Source organism: Musa acuminata, chromosome BXJ3-4 (genome assembly GCF_036884655.1).
Source record: "Musa acuminata AAA Group cultivar baxijiao chromosome BXJ3-4, Cavendish_Baxijiao_AAA, whole genome shotgun sequence".
Lineage (NCBI taxonomy): Eukaryota > Viridiplantae > Streptophyta > Magnoliopsida > Zingiberales > Musaceae > Musa > Musa acuminata.
Genome location: NC_088352.1, coordinates 43,377,007 through 43,397,535, shown reverse-complemented (window position 1 = coordinate 43,397,535; position 20,529 = coordinate 43,377,007). Strand labels below are relative to the sequence as shown.

At 38.1% G+C, this 20,529-nt stretch overlaps 1 protein-coding gene and 1 pseudogene across 1 annotated transcript; both read left to right on the top strand.

The window, feature by feature from the left end:
- The first annotated feature begins 1,055 nt into the window (after window positions 1-1,055).
- On the top strand, window positions 1,056-9,388 carry LOC135637046 (uncharacterized). Its single transcript, XM_065149388.1, has 14 exons — window positions 1,056-1,215; window positions 1,423-1,630; window positions 1,719-1,808; window positions 2,799-2,864; window positions 4,304-4,369; window positions 4,545-4,630; window positions 4,741-4,786; window positions 6,071-6,125; window positions 7,479-7,555; window positions 7,689-7,824; window positions 7,904-8,037; window positions 8,115-8,219; window positions 8,810-8,944; window positions 9,108-9,388. Exons 2-14 carry the CDS (start codon window positions 1,613-1,615, stop codon window positions 9,177-9,179), a joined length of 1,086 nt encoding a protein of 361 aa, XP_065005460.1. The 5' UTR covers window positions 1,056-1,215; window positions 1,423-1,612; the 3' UTR covers window positions 9,180-9,388.
- Window positions 9,389-9,522: 134 nt separating this feature from the next.
- On the top strand, window positions 9,523-15,260 carry LOC135637045 (O-fucosyltransferase 7-like; annotated as a pseudogene).
- Window positions 15,261-20,529: the final 5,269 nt, after the last annotated feature.

Sequence of the window (20,529 nt, the reverse complement as noted above, 5' to 3'; positions counted from 1 at the left end):
GGAAAGTAATGGCATAAGCATCACCATCACCATGCTGACTCACCCAACCGTGGGCTGTCGTCTGTGCGCCAAACGTATGTGGTAGAACCAATGCCGCTCTCCTGCAGCCGTGGACAGGAACACGATCCTCCGGCCTTGCTCGTCTCGATCTCCGAGAAAGTCGTAAGTCAATCACTGGGTGCATGGGTTCATACGCTTGGTTATGGAGGGCATTAATCTTAGATGACGTGGCCCAATCCTCCTAAATGATTGATATTATCTCAAACAAGTTTCAACCTCGACAAATGATGTCATCGAAGCCATCCTTCTTTGACATCGTAATTAGAGAAACATACTCACTAGCCCTTGACATAAATGAGCTCTGAACGAGCAAACACATCTATTATCTTCTACCTATCAATTAACTTTATCATCGGAGGAGTTGGGTTGGGAACATTCCCTTGAGATGGCCACTTGTTTAGGGACCTCAATAAGCCTAAGACTTATTTTGAGACGACTTAAAAACTCACTTCCGGTAGATAAGTAGGAATTGTGCTAATCGATTCCACTTTTTGCTCCGATCTCCTCACATAACCCAACCCAACTCCTCTCCCCCTCGCACCGCCGCACCATGGGTCTCTTGGATAAGCTTGTGCCTTCGTGATCGAATGAAAGCTGGACTCCCCGTTCAACACATCAACGATAATAACAAAATTCAATTGATTAATTAATTTATTAGGTTTCATAAATTAAATTTAATACTATACCAATCAAGTCCTTATGTTCTATTTCCAACGTGGGATTAAGCTGACGTGTCACAGTTTCAGCACAGAAATGCAACCAGCACTTGCACGTTGGAATTTGCAACGGTTTAGATAAGATTGGACCGTCATATCCGATATTTATGGACGTTACAAACACCTGTGAGAAATAATTAAAATGGTTTATACCGGATCGGACCGAGTCAAATCCGGTAGTACAATTAAGCACGTTACAAGCACCTAAAAGAGATCTACGATCTAATATTCCCCTAGTGGAGAACCAAGAAATGGACGGTTCGGATCAAAAATGTCCTGCCTCACCGTCCCTTCCTGGGCTCGATCCAGTTTGTGCCCTAATGACTTCGCATTCCATCCCAAATCCCCAAACAGTAGCGGAGAGGAGAGGAGCGTCTGGCGAGCGAGCTAGCGGTGCCACCACGGCCACCGGCCGGGAGAGCGCGAGCGGAGCAGCGAGGTAAGAGCGTTTTCGTGGGCGCGTGATCTCTATGGCCTGTTGTTCCTCCTCCTCCTCCTCTTCCTCTTCCGCTTGTTTGTCCCTTCTCCTATTCCCTTTTACTTCTCGGACGGCCATCGGCCGAGAACCAAAGAGGAGAAAGAGGAGGGTGCTTTGGTAAATCCGAATGAAAGAAACGATTCTTGTGCGTTGTCTGGTCCTCTGCAGGAGAGTGAGAGGTTGAGGGAGTGCCGTAGAAAGAGGGAGAGAGATAGATATTGAGATATAGATATAAAAGAACCGCTCTTGAGAGAACTAAGAGTGAAGGAAAGGGAGGAGATTGACAAAGAGAGAGAGATTGAATTAGAGGTACCGTCTCTCGCTCTACTTGATCTGTGTGCTCTCGACGATCATCATCATGGCCAACAAGCTTGTGGTTAGTGTCTTCGATCTCTTTCCTGGATGATTCTTTTGTTGATTAATTAGTATTGACTTATTGAAGACGTTTGGGGCCTTATATTTAGGTTCTTGGAATCCCTTGGGATGTGGACACGGAAGGATTGAGGCAATATATGAGCAAGTTTGGGCCTTTGGATGATTGCGTTGTCATGAAGGTTGATATTTTTGTACTCCATCTGAAATTTTATTGCTTTACCTTAAAGGGACTTAATGTTAATAGTTATATCTCATCTGATTTGTAATTGATGGAGTTCCCTTATATATGGTTTAACTTTTTTCCATTTCCTCCTTTATTCGTGGTGTGAGAGCAGTGGCCTCACTTTGAGTGGGATTGTCTATGTTTTTTAATCAGAAATTATCAGTATCAACCTTTTTTACTTATTAGTTCAGTGATACTTTTCACCTCTCACGACATCTTTCTTTCATTCCAAATTATCAACTACCTCTTCTTGGATAAGATGTCCAATTATGTGCTTACAGCTACTTCATGCCTATGATTTCTCTTTTATAACATCATGTTACACTAAATTGAATGAATAATTAAGGTGGTGCTGGATTCTGAACTCAAGACAGATTATTTTCTATTCATTCTCTGCATGGCTGACAAATCTTTAGTAGTTTATGAACTCAATTGAAGAAAATTTCTCTTTTCTATTTGAGTGTTAACTCTTAAGAAGGTTCGACACATTTTTTTTCATATTTACTTTGTTATATTATTTGTACTCTACATGTGTGGAAAACAGAAAAAATAAAATGCAGTAACTTTGTGTGTCTTATTTTTTGGAATTCCTTTAAGGGTTAAAATAGGTAGATGCATATACCTAATATTAAGAACTTGAAGAAGGAATCATGCGAAAAATTGTATGGGAAAATGTAGTTTAAAGAGATATTGGTCAACAAAATCAAGAAGTCTTAATATCTGTGATATATTTCAAAACAAGGATCCTCAAAGGATGTTAAAGCACTATGATAATTGTGTATCAGCTTCACTAGTTTTAGATTTCGTCATCACAATCTCTGTGTTATCTCTATTGTTCTCTTGAATCTCCTCTATATTACTTGTTAAATTGTATGGTGTTTAATTAACTGGATTTCCCATGAGTATATTTCTTTTCAACTCATCAGTTTTGTTTCTTGTATTATAGGAGCGTTCCACTGGTCGTTCTCGAGGTTTTGGCTATGTAACTTTCTCATCAGAGGAGGATGCTAAGGTAACATGAAGCTGCATCTGTGTTTGCTGATTTTTATACAGATTTCAGGATTTCAGAAGTATTTTTCTAGAGAGTAACTTGTGCTCATGCCTATAAACTATCACTTCACCTTTTCTGGGGCCTGTTTAACTTTCTTATATTTTCATATCAGTATGTATATTATCGAATTTATTAAGAAATCTTGTGTATTTTTTAAAAAACTATTAAGAAATGCCTCTGTGGATAAATTACAGCTTCTCTTATAGGGTGCTTCATTGTTAGGGCTTACACTACTTGTCGATAGTAAGCACCTTAAAAAAAGTTTCCAGTTGAAATTGAAGTTCTTTGTCTATTTTTATTTTTGACTTCCTGAAACCATTAACGAAGAAATATATAACATCGTTTCAGAGCATATATTACGAGAAGCATTGTCCACTGCCTATTGGTTAATATAAGGTTTGTCTTATCTGTTGTATATACCTGAATGAAACTGCTTTGGCTATATTGCTTTGCTATTGTAGATATTAGTTTCATATACTACTGGATAACCACTTCTATTGAAACCTTAGATTGTACAATTGGTTTGGAAGTATTCATGGGAATTCAGGAACATTTAAAATTGTCTCGGTTGGGATTAAGCTTGTATTGGTGCTGATTCATTGAAGAAAAAATTTAGGTGCTTTAAGAAGCCAGAGAGTACCAAATCTCAATTTCTTTTAGTTTGAAGTCTGACCAGTTATCAATCCTGAACATTAAAAGTTAACTTTGTTTTTAATTTGAATTTAAAGAATGATCACAAAAGAAATCTGTTAGTTTGTTAAAAATAAAGTTAGTGCTTATAAGAGATTTTAGATGTATGAATATTGTGAATTACAACATCATCATGGAGTTCTGCTCCACTTTGTTGTCCGGTTCTTGATTATTGAACTCTGACCATGCTTAGCAGTCAGACAATGAGACTTTTGAGCCTAACTATTCTTGTTAGGCTGCATGCATTATTTTCTAACTTTTAGGCAACCGTTTTGCTTTCTTATTGTACTAGTCAAGTACTAGGTGATCTGTTGTTTACTTCTATTTCCAGGTATAAACTTTTTAAAGTAAAATTTCTGGTTTAGTTTTGGAATCGATTTGCAGTCTTTATTATCTTGTTGCTGTTGTCCGCATTTTCTGAGCACGAGTCTTGGTAAGATGGTAAGGTTGCACTTTAGTGATTGATGACTAGGGTCTAAGGTATAGAAACAATCTCTTTACTTTCACATTGGCAGGGCCTTGTTCGTTGGGTTTATACTTTTGTTTGTACATTGTTCTCTTTGGGTGATAAGATGATTTTTGCTGATGTTCATTCTTTCGTAAAGGTTGCATTGCCATCTATTGTTTTGCATACTGCTGAAAGCTGTGATCTTATGCAATAATTTTTCTGAGAAATGATTCAGTGAAATTAACTATATGCTCTCATCCAGAATGCACTTGAAAGTGAGCATGTTCTTGGCAACAGAACTCTTGAGGTGAAGGTTGCAACACCAAAGGTAATTGTTGTTAGATTCTGCATCAGTGTTGTTACTTGCCTGTCCTTTTTCTCTTTTTCTTTCTGGTGGTTTCTCTTAAATGCTGTTGTAAAAAGTGCTAATCAGGATAAATTTTATATTCTTGCTTTCTCACGTGTATGTTTGCATGATTTTAACATGATTGTTTATTATATAGGAAGAGATGAGAGGACCAGTGAAGAAAGCTACCCGAATATTTGTTGCAAGGATCTCACCCTCAGTCACAGAGGCAATGTTCCGAAGGTTAGTTCTTCCTTCATGGTTGTGCATCATCGCCATGTTGGTGACATAATTTTCAAAAATCTTGCATATTTGATGGTTATACAAACATTCACCTTATGGCACCTTTGCAGTTATTTTGAAACTTATGGAGTAATAACAGACCTGTACATGCCAAAGGTGAGGGAAGTTATTTTCACTTTTTTTTTTCTAAGTTGAACAAGAACTGCTTAAAGCATTGACAATTATGATACTACTCCAATTTAGATATTTATAATTACTGATATCTACGTGATGCATATAGTCATACTATGAGGTTAAACTAATGGTGCACATAATTTAATATATTTTGAAAGATGTACTTGTCTGTATTCCTTTTGGAGTTTGCTTGGTGACTTACAGAGATTAAAATAGTGTGTACATATGAAAGCACATTTTAGTTATTTTTTGTTGTACTTCTCCTTGATGGATTGCTTGAACATATTCTGAAAATCCTAGAGGGAAAAACAGTGATCACGAATGCTTTTGAACAGTGATTTAAAAAGGCGCTCAGGCGCTCGAGCGAGGCGAGGCTCGAGCACCTCGCTTCATTTCCAGGTGGCGCGTTGCAAAGAGGCGCCGCCTAGGCGTCGGGCGCTTTGGGCGAGCGCTTGGGTTAAACCAGGCGATCGAACCAACGTTTGAGGTTTGGTTCGGTTTCCGGTGCTTTAGTTAGTTCAATCGAACCAACTAAAGCACTGATATCAGCGTGACTTCCCCAACCCTAACCCTGCTCGCCGTTCATGCTACTACTGCCACTGCTCGCTATCGCCGCTACCGTTGCCAATGTCTCCGCTCGTCGCTTTCGCTCCCGTTGCCGCTGCTCGCTGCTACCGTTGCCACTGTCTTCGCTCGTCGCTCCCGCTCCCGCTGCTCGTTGCTGCCGGTGCCACTGTCGCCGCTTGCCGCTCCCACTGTCGCTACTGCTGCTCGCCGCTGCCACTGTCTTCGCTCGCAGCTGCCGCTCCCGCTCTTCTCAGTCAATACCCTCGGTCTTCCGACTCTTCCCTTACACTCTTCTCCTCTTTCGATAGTATACTGTTAACAGTATACAATATTCTGTTAATCGTATACTAGTAATAGTATTTGTATTTATTAGATTAATTTAATAGCATATTTTTATTTAAAAATTTAAATAATTATATTTATTAATTATATTATATATTTTTATATTTTAGCGCCTCACTTCGCTCGGTCGAGCGCCTAGCCCCTCGGGTGTTTTTGGACCTTGGCGCCTTTTGGCGTCTAGCGCTTTTTAAATCACTGCTTTTGAATGATGTGAATTGTAATATTGTTGTTGTAACATCATGCTTACATGTTTGAGACAATGTCTAGTTGATATCTCTAGCATAGTTTATGTATTGCAATTTGGATCTATGACAATTTTATCAGCAGTATGATCGATTCTTAGCAATTTGTATGCAGGATCAAGGTTCAAAAGGGCATCGAGGAATTGGCTTTGTCACTTTTGATAGTGCAGGTATGATGTTGATTGCTCTTTTTCTGTCCTAGTTCATATGGTTCTTGATTTTACAGTTTAATGATTTTCTCGTTATTGTTCTAACTGTCCTAATTCTACAACTTGATTAGTTGATTAATTTCTGAAGCTCAGTTTTTTATTTTCTTAGCTTATACTGATGTGTTTTCTAAAAATAGCTACAAACATAGAATTTATATTTAGCTAAGCTTTTTTCCCTGGTGCGTTTGTATTCTATGCTGAATGTAGTAAATTGGGTTTTAAAGAACAGCATAACAACAAAGATTCAGATTGTTTTCTGTGAGATAATTAGCCTCCTTATAATGACTTTATTTGCTTTCTTTATGAATGTTGAATAGTTGCAAAGAAGTCTTATATCTGGTCAGAGTCTTCTTTAAGGTTTCACGAGCACATGCCTTCTCATCTTCATTGTCCTAGATGCTTGTATATCTAGCTGTTCTTTAATTACCTGTGAGTCATATTGTGAATGCAATTTGAGTTCCTTAGCACTATTTGGAATCACTTTCTGGGGTTAATGCAACAAGTCTTGGTCCATGTTGAGAATTTTTATGTCTTTGTTAATGCAGAAATCACCTAATGTTCTTTACTTAGGAAACAAAGATGTTTAATCCAGATTGTCATAACAATATCCGTGCCATCAGCCTTACAATTTTTACTTGTTATCATACCAAATCTTCTGGTATGACTTTGGATGTTTGGTCTTATGTTCTTAATTCAATTTTAATGAGCACGAGACTATTTCAATGCATACGACTTCCATGTTTAGATGTGTTCAGTAACCCAATCATTTGAAAGCTAAATTATGGTATATATCATGAAAGAACTTATGTCAATGTTGTAATGTGAGCATTCACCATCTATAATGTAGTGTATTTCAATTAACGTTGTTATCTATGTTCAAGAATATTCTAAGAATGATGTATGATTTGGTGGTAAGTTGAAGGTTTTAACTCCCAAATCATCTTCCACTTAATCCTTACTTTTTATTAATTGAGCTATTGCCAAGCTCACACTTGAGACGATCATGAGCTGCTTGGAACTGGTTTTGTAATCACAGCCATGGGCATGCAATTATACAAAACTGATGCACACACCCATTTGCTACTGCTTACCACATAGTGGTTGGTATTTGTATGATTTATGTCTTTGAAAGAGACCCTGCATCACTAATATCATGCCCCTTGTTGGATATGCATCTTCCTTTCAGTTTTATTCTTGTGTTGAACCCTGCAGTTTTGCTGTAACTCATGTTGTATATGAACCCTCTCCGATAGGCAGGTATTCTTTTACTCTTTTCTAAGTGACCATTCTTATATTGCCTTCTCAAATGAACAGATTCAGTGGATTCCATAATGGCAGAGTCGCATGAACTTGGTGGCTCTACTGTGGTTGTTGACCGTGCTACTCCAAGGGTAAACATCTGTTTGAATTTGGGATCTCTGGATTGGATAATGGAGATCACCTCCATCGTCAATTGTAACAACGAATGGTGCTGTACCAGACTTTCATTCCTGAAAATTGTTTTTGCTCTCTTTTTTTACATAGAATGATGACATGAGATATCCAAGCAGAATGGCACAGGGTGGATATGGTGCATATAATGCTTATATTTCAGCAGCAACTCGGTATGCGGCTCTTGGTGCTCCAACGCTATATGACCAGTTTGGTTCAGCATATGGAAGTATGTGTCACATTTTAAGTAACAACAGAGCAACAACCTTTGATGGAAGTATGAAGCAATTCCTTTGTCAATGATCTAGGAGGATATTTTGGGCCTTCACGTGGGATGGGCAGAAAGATATTTGTTGGAAGACTTCCCCAGGAGGCAAGTGCTGAAGATCTGCGCCAGTACTTTGGCAGATTTGGTCGGATCGTGGATGTATATGTTCCAAAGGTAAATTTGATTTTTCATGCATGCTTCATTTTTTTGGCCATTCTAATTTTGGTAATTTTTTACTTTTTGATGATTAGGACCCTAAAAGAAGCGGCCATCGAGGGTTTGGTTTTGTGACTTTTGCTGATGATGGTGTAGCAGATCGTGTGTCACGCAGAACACACGAAATTCTTGGACAGGAGGTACATGATAGGATGATTTAGATTTTATGCATTTGGAAAGTATGATTGGCTTTTTTTTATATCCAAATTAAAGATGGAAACTTTAATTCTATTGTCTTTCTGTTTCATGTATATTTCTTTGGCCCTTTATCCCTGCTCAACAAATTTACTTGACTTTTATTTTCTTTCTGACTCTCCTGAATAATGAGAAATACACACTAAACAAAGAAACTCGATGACTTTAAGTAGATTTTTTGAGCCTTGGAGAAGTTTCATGAGATCCAAAGAAGCTTATCTATGTGAAGCAGCTCAATTCTGCCGTTGGATGTTGTTGTTCTTGTGACATTAAGGGGCATAGATGGTCTGGATGGAAACCTAAAGATACAGTTTATTTTTCTGAAATTGACGAGTACAGTTGGAACAGACAGATTTTGGCCTAATTGACAAGTCACATAAGAAGTGCAACTTATTGCATTATTAGTTTCTTTGTATTTTCTGTCAAACTACAGCCTCGTTTGGACCTCTCTTCTATTTACAACTTTGTAATGTTTCATGTTATTGTTTTCTGAGATAAGACATCTGATTACCATTTGTGCTCTTTTGTGGAGTAGGTTGCTATCGACTCAGCAACACCACTTGATGATGCTGGTCCTAGTGGAGGTTTCATGGACGCTGCTGAGGCTTATGGAGGGTATGGTCCTATGAGAAACTACGGCAGGCTCTACGGCAGCCTTGATTTTGATGATGTGAGTATATTACTCCATTGGCTGTGTGCTTGCAGTACTTTATAAGGATAAGTATACGGTGATTTCAATCTGTCTTCATATACAAATTGAGAATCCGAGCAGGTGCCAAAAGAGTAATAACAGACTTATGTGGCTTGTGCTTCTTGTTCACTACCTTTTGCAGTATGGTTACGGTGCCAGCGCCAGCGGGAGCAGCAGGCCGTCAAGATTGGATTGGAGGTACAGACCTTACTGATGCAGGTAGCACACTTCTGGTGACTTGTCGGCGGCATTCACATTGGACTACTACATACAATGCTAAATTTGTAAGGATGATATGCTTGGAAGTAGTCGGGCTGGGATAGATTGTTGAAAACATTTGAGCAGTGTTATTATCAACGTGGTTTGTCACTATACTGAACCATAATTTCCTCTGCGATGTTAAGAAGCTTATGTTCTAGCGTTTCTGCATGTGTAGTCATTGTGGCATGAGCTGTTTGAGAGCAGCATCAGCGCAATTAACAAATTCTGACCAGTTTCGATATTTGGTTACTATGATATCTGCTCCTCCCTCATCAAAGAGGGTGCATTCCCCTTTTGATGTTTGGATACTATGATTGCCCCTGCGTAAGACGCCCATTGATGTGTTTGACTGTCTCAAGCATCCAATAGAATCGAAGCTTAGTAGATGGGTCGGTTCTTAGCTTTCTCAAGTTGGCCTGATCACTCTAATTAACTAACTTGTTCTCGAATATAACTCACTTTCACTCTCTTAATGTTCTTTGGTTCGAATCAGATCAGATTTGAATGGAGAATTGTACGCTACTCACTTTCACTCTCTTAATGTTTGGAGCTGTCGCTGTGGGTGCGCTGGTGGCCGCCCACGTGTTCCTCCTCCCCTCCGCCGCCGTCCCCGACGACTTCAAGCTCCCCAAGGCATCTCCACCTCCTCTATTCGTTTTCTTTTGGTTTCCCCTCCTCTAAGGAGGCTTCTTTACGTTGCTCCAAACCTAAACATTCCCACATTTCTGGCTTTCTTGATTCTTGAAAGGAGATTAGGTGACGATTTCTTGATTCTGTTCTGTGACATTTGGCCGCCTACACCGGTTACGTAGGCGTATATTTATGTATTCTTTAATCAATGACTGAATATTTTGATACGCAAAAGCGGAAAAAGATCCAATTTTTAGGACTTGGATTTATGATCCTTTGCCCACATCTATGATATGACCCGATTTTGTGGTGGTGGTGGTGATGTTTAGCAACGTGAGATTGGATACCGGCGAACGGCTAACGAGCTCGGCTGGACCCAGGAAATCGCGCATCCCCAACTCGCCAAGCTTCGGATTTCCACTCAGAAGGTAATCTTGTACTACGTGTCACGGAATGTTGCTTTAGTTATTGATGGGTTACAGCTGTTGTTGTTGTTGCATTTGGCAAATTATTATGCTCTTGTATCCCTTTTTGAGTTTTTGTTTTTTTGGTGTATAATGGGTCATTTATGGTCAAGAAGGTGTTTTTGGCTCCTCTAATTGGTTTCACTCTCTCTATACTTTGCAGGTGGGCATCACGATATCAGATTCTTGGTTCGCGAAGTTGTGGAAGCCTCCATCAAATCGTAATTTTGTGCCCTGTGTCTCTCCCAGTTCATCTTTTCTGCGTAAGGGAGCACGATAGGATTATGTCGATCTTTTGGTTTTTGTACCGTATTTTTTTCCTGCTTTACTTCATGTGATCCACTAACATTTTATTCAATTTGATATTTTTCAGCTCCTTCTCAATCGAGGGGCTACTTGCTAGTTCATGCCAATGGTGGGTTAAACCAAATGCGAGCTGGGGTATGCAGTGGTTGCTCTCTCTCTTTCACTTGACCGTTCTTTTATGTTGTAACCCCTCATTGTCTACAAACAAGTTATGAGAAAGCAGCAAAGTACACCCACACAATCCTTGTTAGAAAAATGTAGCAGCATAAAAAAGATATTGATGTCAATCTAGTACTTGCCCTACATCTTGGTAAGAATATATTGAAAATGTAGCTGCACGGGCCTAAACCAGTTTGCTTGCTGCATTTCCAATGTCAAGTTTCAAACTAGTATGAACGGGAGAACTTAGCATGTATGTTTCATTGTCGAGTAAAGAATTTAGCTGAAGACTCTGGTACCTTGAGTTTTGGAAATTAAAAAAGTATCCTGGAGAATGCTGAAGTCAGGTCTGTAAATAGAAGAGTATATGCTCATAAGTTAGATTATGGGACAATTGGGAATGGGAACAGTAAATAATTTGCAAGAAGAAAGAAATCATCGTATTATTTTCCAATTCCATATTAGTAATTATCAAAGTCGAGGAAACTCTTTTTCATTCATTAGGATGTCTAGTGCTTCTAAGACAGTCTTCTTTCTTGCTAATTTTTGATGCTTTGTTACCTAACTAAGCTATTACGCAAACCTTTCTCCAAAAGATTGATGAATTGACCTAACATGGTGAGTCTCTGACAAATCCAAGTAGCCCAACCGATTTCCCATGCTTCCAGTGATCTTTCCTAGTGCCCACTTTCCAGCAGATCTCAAATCTATTCCAACCCATCTAATAAACTATGAGTTCTGGTTCCGTATCCCAATTACATCAACTAACCCAGAAACTGATATGTGTACCTTCATTCATGTCATCGATGCCATTACCTCCATGTTGGCTACGTTTTTTTTTATGGCCTCTAAATAATTTGATTGAACATAGTAAGTTTTTGTGCTAAATTTGTTACTGATGTTTTACAGGCAATCAGGTCATGATTGATGGACCTTTAGTTAATTTTGTTTGCCACTTCTTTCTTTTTCAAATGCATCAAATGAGATTCTTGGTTGTGTATCCTATTCCTTAATTAATAATATAATCTATAGCTTACACAGCTACCTGTTGTATTTACAGAAAGCTATTTTGCATCGTGTAAAACTTATGATGTCTATCCTTTATGGTTTTTATTTATTTAATATATTACTGGTTGAAACCTCATGAGTATTGTCATTATGAATGGCAGATATGCGACATGGTAGCCGTTTCACGATTGATTAATGCCACACTTGTTATTCCTCAACTTGATAAAAGATCGTTTTGGCAAGATTCTAGGTACGAGTTTTTTCTTGTTTGTTTTTTATTATGTAGTAGAAGCACTTGAATTATATAGATGTTGTTGGTAAAAATCATCCACATGTGTTTGTGCTAAGAACTGTCTCTCATACATGTTCCTAAAGCTACTATAAGCATATAACTAGAAGTCACGTCATGTGGTAGGTTCCAAACTAGTCTTTATGTTTCTAATACAGTGATAAAGTACTGCTATTTAATTCAGTTCATATAGGTGAATTTGCATATGCTTAGGTGCCTCTGATGCTTTTCATGTTTATGTGCCAGCAATTTCTCTGACGTTTATGATGAAGAACATTTCATCCACACCTTGGCCGATGATGTCGAAGTTGTAAAGAAACTACCAAAAGAACTGATGACAGCTGCAAAAGCAGTAATACATTTTCGAAGCTGGTCAGGACTAGATTACTATCAAGATGAGATATCACACATGTGGGATAAATATCAGGTATATTTGCTGGTATCTTGAAGTTCATCTCGTATCCTTCTACTAATATACAATAGTCATAAGTGATAATATTTCCTATCTAGATCTTCGCTTGGCAGGTTATCAAAGCTGCCAAGTCAGATTCACGTCTTGCAAACAATAACCTTCCTCCTGACATTCAAAAACTTCATTGCTGTGCTTTTTATGAGGCTCTCAGATTTGCTCCACGGATTGAGGCACTAGGAAAAGTATGTCTTTCATACTATCTGTTTGCTGCTAATTAAGTTTTGTCCGACAACCGTGAGTTTTTTTTCTTCTTAATCTGTAGTTATTGGTGGAGAGAATGAGGTCTTACGGTCGATATATTGCTTTGCACTTGCGTTATGAAAAGGACATGCTTGCTTTTAGTGGGTGCACGTATGGCTTGTCTTCAGTTGAATCTGATGAATTGGCAAGAATTAGGTATTTTACAAAATACCAGTTCTGGATTCTGGGTAGAAGTCGAATGTTTGTTTTATTCCATTAAACATGTTTCTTCTTTCTTCAGAGAGAACATTTCATATTGGAAGGTTAAAGAAATTGATCCCCAAGAACAAAGGGCCAAAGGGTATGGTTGGAATCTTTCTTTCTTCTCTTGGGTATCCATCGAATACTCCAATATATGTTGCAGCAGGGGCGATATATGGAGGCGGCTCTCATTTGTCTGATCTAGAATCTCGCTTTCCCATTTTATTAAGCAAGGTATGAAATGCATGGCTTCGCAAAATTCAAGAGGTAGCTTATTATGAGACTTGCTTTGGTTTAAACTCTTTTATGTTCAGGAACCTTTTCCTATGGTGGACATATTTTGTACTAGTACACTGTTCCTTTCTACCCTTCTTCCACAAACACACAAACAATAATATTTCAATTTCCTGCTAACATTGGCAATGATGGAAGTTGAACCTGTAACTTAAGTCTGCTTTATTCAAAACTAGTCATCGCAGATGAATATAAATTGTCTTTATGGATTGTCAATAACCATTAGAGCTGCACTTTGGTGGTACTTCCTACTTGCCTGAATTAGACTGACCAAACAAAAAGGTGGTAAAACATAAAGGTCTCAATTCTCTACTTCCTCTCCATTTGTAAAGTTATTTAGATCCCTCCAATATCAGTTATGAAGTGAATATTTGAACTCATCATCCTTATTCTCTTATAGAAGAATATTAGGAACTACTCAGCCCTCTAAAATTTTGTTATTAACTTCTCTACCATATTATTTTATCTTGTTAAATTTTGATGGAAGGAAATCATTTGGCTATATATCTGAGTTAGATTAAGACATCTATCATGTTTGACTATTAGATTGTACAGCCATCAATTTATAAAAGAGTCAAGAACCACATTTGGTGGATATGCCACTAACTGTTATATTTGTAGAGATGTGTATGTTCTAAATACAACCGTGATGTTTCTGTCTAAATCTCCATTTGGCTAACACAGTAGGTGTCCTCAAAATCCTAGGTTAGACAATGTAGAGAATGTTAAAGTTAATCTACCTGAAGTTTGGATCTGAGATTCCACAAAAATGCAATACTACTAATCGGTATTGTTATAGTGACTAAACAAGGCGGTGCTGTTAGATTATCATTTTCATAAAGTGCCACATGCATCTCTCTTGCTTGTCTGTCTTTGCATTGCTGGGCCATGAGGAACATGGCATGTTGTTCAGTATTGTCTTAACTCTGAAGCCCTATCGGCATGACCTGATCTTCTGATTTGGTCTTAAATTACAAACTTTGTTGCAGGAGAAATTGGCATCTGCAGAAGAGCTTGAACCTTTCAAAGATTATGCCTCACAAATGGCCGCACTTGACTACATTGTATCTGTGGAAAGCGACGTATTTGTCCCCTCATATTTAGGGAATATGGCAAGGGCAGTTGAGGGTCACCGCCCCTTCCTTGGCCACAGGAAAACAATTAATCCTAACAGGTAATATTAGGGTATGTGCGAGTGTTCCCCTCCTTATCCATGAAAGGCTTTCGAGTTTATGGAACCTTTTGTCTACCTTGCATGCAGAAAGGATCTTGTTCAGCTGTTTGATAAGATCAATCGAGGATCTCTCAAAGAGGGGAAGAAGGGTAGGTGACAGTGTGAACATTATGTTTCTGTTTTCTTCAATATGGTGTTACGTAAACTATCATTTTTTGACGACAGGCAAGGTTCTCCCCGCAAAAGGAAAGGTCCCATTCCTGGCACGAGGGGTGTGGAAAGGTTTCGGTCCGAAGAAGCATTCTATGAGAACCCTCTGCCAGATTGTTTGTGCCAGCAGGAACACGAAGAGTTCGATAACTCACCTGTGCGTAGATAAATTGGTATACACCGAAGCCCCGTATAGAGCATCATGTCCTACACCTGATGGCTTGGCAAAAGATTGATACCCTCCAGCTAACATCCGATGAGGTGTTGGAATCTCGACATGCTTGACCCTATTAGCTATAGTACAGACAACCCTATTGTTGGGATGAACCGATGAAGTCGATCTCTTGTTTTGCAGACTTAAAAGAGAAGCTGATGAGAAGGATTCGGAAAGCAACTACTGGAGCAACTGCTGTAACAGCATGCATAAAGCAAGCATATTGGAAAGAAGATGACTCATAGCACTAGTTTTCATGTTCCTATATATATACAATTGAACAAAAATCAGCAGGGGGTGTCTCAAATCTGTACATCAACCACATGATGATCTTTCATATTTTATTGAAAAAATCAGTCAAAACTTGATTCAATTGTTCGAAGTAGTAATTACTGAGAAATCAAACCTTTGTATTTGGTTTCTCGTCAAACGTTTATTGTGATTCTATCTCTGGTTCATCTTACGCTACAAAGAGTGGTTTTCTTTAGTGTTTCATATATTGTGTACACTGTGAAAGCCAAGATCTTCCACTCAAGTGACAATGGCAGAACAATGTAAAAGCCATTTTTTTTCTTTCTACCAGACCTGCTTGATAACTTTTCCACAGTGCTTGTTAAATTACAGAAAATAACATAATTAACACAGGGGATATGAGAAGTCATATTATCATCCACAATTAAATATGGCACAGAAAATGGCTGGAAAGCTACATATTTAATCAAAGGAAGACAGAAGGATTTGCAAATTGAAGAGTAATCTTGGCTTCAGATAAAATTACTGAAATCCATCATCCGAAGGTCTAAGTAGGACAAACTACAGAATAGATTTAGCTTTATCTATATTTCACACTACTGAGGAACATGAAATTGCAATTTGGATGGACTATGTTGAAACAAAAATTTGGATGGCATGTTAAATCAAGCTCTGTTGGATTACAGAAAAGAGCATAATCAACACATAGGACATGAGAAGTCATATTATCATCCACAATTGAAATAGGGCACTGAAAATGGCTGGAAAACTACAAATTTAATCAAAGGAAGACACAAGGATTGACAAACTAAATAGGAATCTTGTCTTCAGATAAAATTACTGAAATCTTAAGCCATCATCTGAGGGTGTGAGTAGGACAAGCTACAGAAAAGATCTAGTTTTTTCTATATTCCACATTGCTGAGGAACATTAAGTTGCAATTTAAATGGACCACGTTGAAAAGAAAATTTGGAAGACATGATGAATTAAGTTCATAAAAGTGGAAGGAATCTGGAAGATTATACAAGGGAGAGGAAGAGAACCAACATGGCACTAAAAGATCAATATGTATAGTTTCTTCAGATTTGACAATGATATAGCTTTTCCTGGGGTGACACACTCACTACCAGCAGTCATATATTAACAATATATTAAGATAAATTAAATATTAACCTACCTTATCTCAGTTGGCTGAGCGGAGGAGACTGTAGTTGGACAATCAATATAATTTACATATAATTTTTTTGTTATAATCTTATATATTTAGTTATAATCTTATGGTTTCCAAAGTCAATATTCTACACTGAAGGCCTGAGAGTCAGTCAGTAGATGATAAAAACTGGGCAGACAAACTTGTGGGAGTGGCATCAAAGTAGAAATCTTAGCAATAACAAATTATAAGTGGGGATGGGAGCTCATCTAATTAGATATCATAAGTGAAAACAAAAGGTAAACACAGGTGAAATATTTTTCACCAGATTATCTCATCTCATGAGTACTTCACAGATCAAAATCTGTAATCAATAGTTCAACCCTAAGTGCTGAACCAAACACCATCTTAGTTTCTTGTTTGCAGCAAGCTACATGTTAGCATGTTGTCATTGGATGCTGAAAGAGAACTAGCCAGGTTTACAATCTGTGGTTTCAGTGTATTCCTCAGTATACATATATCCACTATGGTCAAGTATGCTATAAACATTACTTTTGTGAAATGGCCTTTACCTTCTTCGCAACAGGTGCATAAATCCATAGGCACTAGATTAAGAATAAGAAATATTCCAATCAATTACAACAACACTTGGATTATTATCAGGAATACTGCAAGCAAGCTAAAACACCATCTGCTTCTCATTGTAAAAGCAGACAAGAAAAGAAAAAAAAAAAGCAAAATAAAAGATAAGCAATCCCACCAATCATAATTAACTGATGGTGATCTTTCAAAGAGGACCTGCGAGTTGCCATCACAACGATGATGAAATAACTAATTAGTCAACGATACTGTGTGCCAAAAGATCTATAAAGGATGATATCACACAGAGACACGACACAGACAGACCGACGGGACCGAGACTTGATGGGTGGTTGGGTGCGTCCCAACACTTCATTACCTGAACAAAACAGAGCAATAGCAGATGCATCAAGCGACTGCTATGTTGAGGACATACCCCAACGTTGCAGTAGCCGACGCCACAACGACAGTAGTAAACATGAGGTACCTTACAGTTCGGTTGACTGATGGCGAGTCCCTGAGTCCGATGTAACGGACAAGGAGATAGAGCACCAGGACGGCGTCGAAGATGAAGGTGATCCACAGGGCGAAATCATTCATCTTTGAGGCCAGCTGCTGCATGCGGTGGGGGGGGAGGGGGGGGGCCTCCTGCTTCCTGCTGCAGATCTCGGGCCCAGGGGTCTTGGTGGCGACAGAAACGCTGAATTGGAGGACAAGAGGGGCTCCCGTCTGGACCAAGCTGCCACGAGGAGGATTGGCCGAGGCCGAGCGGTAGCGGAGAAGTGTTTGTTGTCTTGGTGGTGCGCGCGGGGAAGTATTTGTCGTCTTACAAAAGGCAACATTGCTTCCGAAAATGCAATGAAACAGTTAATTTGACCGTTAAAAAAGTTAGAATAGATAAAGTTTGTAAGACAACAAACACTTCCCCGCACGAACCACCAAGACAACAAACACTTCCCCGCGCGCACTAAACCCCCAACACAAAACGCACAAGCATGCAGTTGCCACCCGCCACAGCTAATCTAAATTAAATGTTGCCACTGCCTCCTCCTCTACCTCTCGGCCTCGGCCATTCCTCCTCCTCATGGCAGCTTGGTCCAGACCGGAGTCCCTCTTGTTCTCCAATTCAGTCTTTCTGTCGCCAACAAGACCCTGGGCCCGAGATCTGCAGCAGGAGCAGGAGCAGGAGGACCCCCCCGCATGCAGCAGCTGCCCTCAAAGATGTATGATTTCGCCATGTGGATCACCTCCATCTTCGACGCCGTCTATCTCCTTGTCCGTAACATCGGACTCAGGGACTCGCCATCAGTCAACCGAACTGTAAGGTACCTCTATGTTTCCTACTGTCGTTGTGGCGTCGGCTACTGCAACGTTGGGGTATGTCCTCAACATAGCAGTCGCTTGATGCATCTGCTACTGCTCCGTTTTGTTCAGGTAATAAAGTGTTGGGACGCACCCAACCTCCCATCGAGTCTCGGTCCCGTCTGTCTGCCTGTGTCGTGTTTCTGTGTCGGTGTTGTATATTTAACGCCCCTCACCATCTTTACAATGATGATATCACAAAAACATAGGATAGGATATCATCCTCTATAGATCTTTTGGCACACAGTATCGTCATCATCACGTTGTGGTGTTAAAGGTTCAGTCATTTTGGTGTTCGCCTTCAGAGTTGCTTGAAATAATATAATCAAAGAAGAAGATAAGACTGATTTGATGTCCTTTTTGAAATTTATTCTTTGCTGATTAAAAATGTTGACATTCTCCGTTTACATCATGAAGTGACATCTTTCGCAACACGAAACATCCTCGAGAATTATAACCTTTTACGTCGCAAATGTTTCTGTCCATGTAACTGTGCTCTACTTTGTTTTAAAGAGGAAAGACAATTTTGCAGCTCGAGATAAAAATAATAATAAAAAGATTAAAACTGCTACTGAATATATGATAATTAATTATTAAAAAGATTAATATATATGATATATATTAATATAAAAGATTAATATATATATATGATAATTAATTTAAAAATAAAAATATTAAAATGATATAATGTTATTAATATTGATGTTATAATGAATGCATGAACTCAACATTTGGGTCACAAAAGAAATAAAGAAATAAATATTGAGTCAAAAAATAAATAGATTTCCACACAAGAACTACGATAAGATTAAGAAAACAAAGAAATAAGGAAAATGGTGTCAATGATATATTAGAAAAATTAATATATAATGTGAAATAGAGAAAATCGAAAAAGCTGATTGCATATATTTCCTAAGATAAAATTAGCATCGACTCACACTTGAAAAGAAACCAGAACACGAATAAATATTGAAATGCAAAGAATGCCGTGTGGGCTTCAAAGTTAGAGGTTCACTACACAACTTGAAGCAAATTCTTTAAGAGTGGCACTAGAAACTAAGAACACCAAAATGAGCTTCTTCATACGAAGGTAGGTATACAGGGAAAGCTTGCTCGGTGGTGGGCTACCCGGAGTCAGATCAAGTGGTATTTATAGGGAACAATCGGCTTCCTGTTTTTGTTCCCCCACCCCTAGTGATTAATTAATATAAATTCTCCTGCTTTGAAATGAGGGGATGAACTAGGATCAATTTTGTGAGGATACATCACTCCAATTGTATGGTCTTCCTTGGTCTTTAAGGAATATGATATCATAATGCAAAAAGGTTAAGAAAATAATTATTTCAAAAAATATTCTTCATTATAGGCTTGGAGATTTCACCTTAATATATTGTGAAAAAATTTAGAAACATAAAATTTGATTAAGAAAATTGATGAATATTAAAATAATATTTTCAAAGATCAAATTTATAGATAACTCGATAGTGTGTAAATGTTATTCAAATACTCACGTGGGATTCGTTATAGATTCAATTGATACATATTTTTTCTCATACGAATATGATCCTAGAGTGACTTAATTAAAAATCGAATAATAAAATAAAATTTAAATAGTATACTAAATATAAAATAAAATAAAAATATTAATTTATTCATTGATATTTAAAGTAATGAATTAATATTATTTAGTATTCCAATTTATAAAGCCTAAAAAGTGCCTCATATGTCACTTTGAAATGGTAATGTCCTAAGGTATATATCCTTTCACGAGGGTTGTTAGCATAACTATACTAAAATATTTTTTATAAAATTTTAATTTTTTTAAAATAATTCTATATATCTAATTTGGGATAAGATTTTACTCAATACATGGGCGGAATGATACGATCGAGGATATGTTAAAGGATGGTTTCACATCATGTGATCCTCTCAACGACAATATACAATCTTATAAGATACACTTGATATGGAGTATTGCATGAATCAGACATACACGAAAAGCTCATATTATTTTGAGTAGTAATTTCCTCTGTGTTAGTAATGAAGTCGGTTAGATCCATGTTAGCCCGATGTGATTCGAATTCATGTGCGCAAGGAAAGAAAATCATCGAGGGGTTTTCTTGGTTCTCCGAGGTCCTAAGGTTGAGGCCAACCAGTTCCAAAATATCATATAGAAAAACTAAGGTCAGAGGTAGATTTTCTTATCCCTTTAATAGTTAAGTTAATGGAGGTGATGAATAGCACAAAAGGTAAGGATGGTCATCGTTACCTCGGTCTGTGAACCTAAAGTGGCTTTTAT